This window comes from Pteropus vampyrus, unplaced genomic scaffold (assembly GCF_000151845.1).
Source record: "Pteropus vampyrus isolate Shadow unplaced genomic scaffold, Pvam_2.0 Scaffold7051, whole genome shotgun sequence".
NCBI classification, from domain to species: Eukaryota; Metazoa; Chordata; class Mammalia; order Chiroptera; family Pteropodidae; genus Pteropus; species Pteropus vampyrus.
In genome coordinates this window covers 5,959-8,015 of record NW_011895832.1, presented here as the reverse complement: position 1 = coordinate 8,015, position 2,057 = coordinate 5,959, and the positions used below count along the sequence as shown (strand labels likewise).

The following is a 2,057-nucleotide window of genomic DNA, read 5'->3' as shown; positions in this document are numbered from 1 at the left end:
CGGCAGTGTTTATAGACCCCTGTCCTTCCTCAGCTGCGTGGGAGGAGGGGGAGAGGGAGGGGGAGGGAGTGAGCCCCATTCTCTCACAAGGAAGCCAGGTTACCTGGATAATTTGCTTTGTGACAGGATCCGTGATGACTTTCAGAAATGCCGGGGCATCTTCTCCGCTCTTGAAATGGAAGGACTCCAGTATCAGGTTGGTCAGGATTTCCAGGTAACCAGTGGCAGCTTCCACAGGCAGGAGCACCAGCACGGAGAGCCAGTTGAAGAAGTCATGGACGGTGGCCCCCGCGAAAGCCCTACAGAAGGAAACCCCACCATGCCATCAGCCCCATGAGTCAATGAGTGAGTGGGCACCAGTCTAGACAGGCCATTACGTGCGTTGTCTGCCAGGTGTCAGCTATCTGTGTACACAGAGGTGCACAATCTGATTTTCATTCTCACAGCAATCCCAAAAGTGGGTGTTATTACTATTTCCATTTGACGGAGGAGGAAACGGGGCTGGCATAGGGAACGCGACGGCTACTGCACGGGCACTGCCCTGGACCTTTGTCTTCTACTGCTAGGCAGGGCCTTTCGCATCGGATCAGACAGCAGTTTTCTCCACTGGGATAAAGGGAGCTAGACGTGTTACAGCAGCAACACCACTTGTGAACCATCAACACCACTTGTGAACCATGCTCAGCATCAACACCACTTGTGAACCATGCATATTGATAACGACCTTTCTGGGAGGTTGGGGACCAGCACGAGGGTAAACGCCAAAGCCCTCCATATCCAAGTGAATTCTTAAATTTTTTTTTTAAGATCTTGAGACTCTGATGTAGCATTTGAACAGTCTCTACAGAAAATAAGGCTAATATATAGCAAAATTTTCATTTATCTTGTCCTCAGTGAAAAAATTTTCCTTTAAGAAGGTGACTTAAGACATTTTCATAAGCTGCTGATATAAAGTGATAAATATTTCTTAGTAGTTTGGCAAAATGCTTTCAGAGTCTTACAGGTTTTTTATATAGTAATTGTTCTAGGGATCTATCTAAGGACATAATCCAAACCACCAAGAAAGAAAATCCCCAAAGATGTTACTGAAAGCGATCTATTTTAAATATTCCAAACAAGGCATGGGCAAGGTCAGTAATATTCCTAGGTGCTGGTATCTTCATAGATTGCATGTTTCTATTTCATAAGTTCTCCAGAGGCAAAAATTTATGTAACAGTAAAAAGAACACAAAATCTGAATAAGAAAGCCTTGAGTCCCAGCCATGTTTCAGTGAAATCACTTCACCTCATACCTCGTTTCTATGTTGATAAAATGAGGCATAGAAAGGCCTAGTCTGCTTCTTCTCCTTAACCTTTTATCCGCCCACTTTGAAGATCAGATTAGCGAACGCCATGGATAATGTGTATTGTTTTGACCCTCAGCACATTTCTTCAGGGACACAAGAAAGAGTGGGGACGTTGGCTGGCCCCACAGCCTGTTGAAGGCCATGTGCCTGAACCACATGGTATGCGCATCGTGTAGACAAGCTGACATTGCTCTTCTATTTTAATAAGGAAAAAAGTCTGTCACCTGTTAGAAGAGGGGCTAGGAAATGTGCTTAACTTCCACAAAACATTTTGGAAAAAGGATTCCCTTTGTCTGGATCCAGCCTGCCACATTTTCACATCTTACGCATCTGCAGTAGCTACATTTTGCCTTTTTCTGGCAAGTGAAGAACAAAGAAAAAGTGGCATGGGTTCAGCTGGCCGAAAATGGAAGCTTCAGGGTCTAATTATTTCTGACTAAACAGGACAGTAAATCCTAACCCAGCTGGCCTTGTTTTAACTCTACCACGCTGCAGGTAGGCTCCCAGCTTGCGCCTGCATTGAGGGAGCCCTGACTGTGCCAGGCGCCTTGCTAAGCATTCACCTGTATGATTGTGTTTACTGCGTTAGGCAATACAGTGGTGTTCTCCCCGCTATGCAGATCAGGGGGCTGCGTAGGATGTGATCCCTTCCCCCAGCTGCACTCCACCGTGGCCAACTCTAAGCGCTCCAGGGTGACAAGCATGTTCTCA

At 46.1% G+C, this 2,057-nt stretch overlaps 1 protein-coding gene across 1 annotated transcript in view; it reads right to left on the bottom strand.

Annotated features, from left to right (window-relative positions):
* Window positions 1–103: 103 nt before the first annotated feature.
* The window catches only part of LOC105310603 (sodium-dependent phosphate transport protein 2B-like), a gene marked incomplete at its 3' end in the record, with an annotated part of 6,423 nt that continues 4,469 nt past the window's right edge, over window positions 104–2,057 (bottom strand). The window contains exons 4-5 of the mRNA XM_011386759.2: window positions 1,690–1,702; window positions 104–299 (exon numbers count right to left, since the gene is read on the bottom strand). Coding sequence (XP_011385061.1) covers window positions 104–299; window positions 1,690–1,702 — 209 coding nt within the window. The remainder of the gene's footprint in view (window positions 300–1,689; window positions 1,703–2,057) is intronic.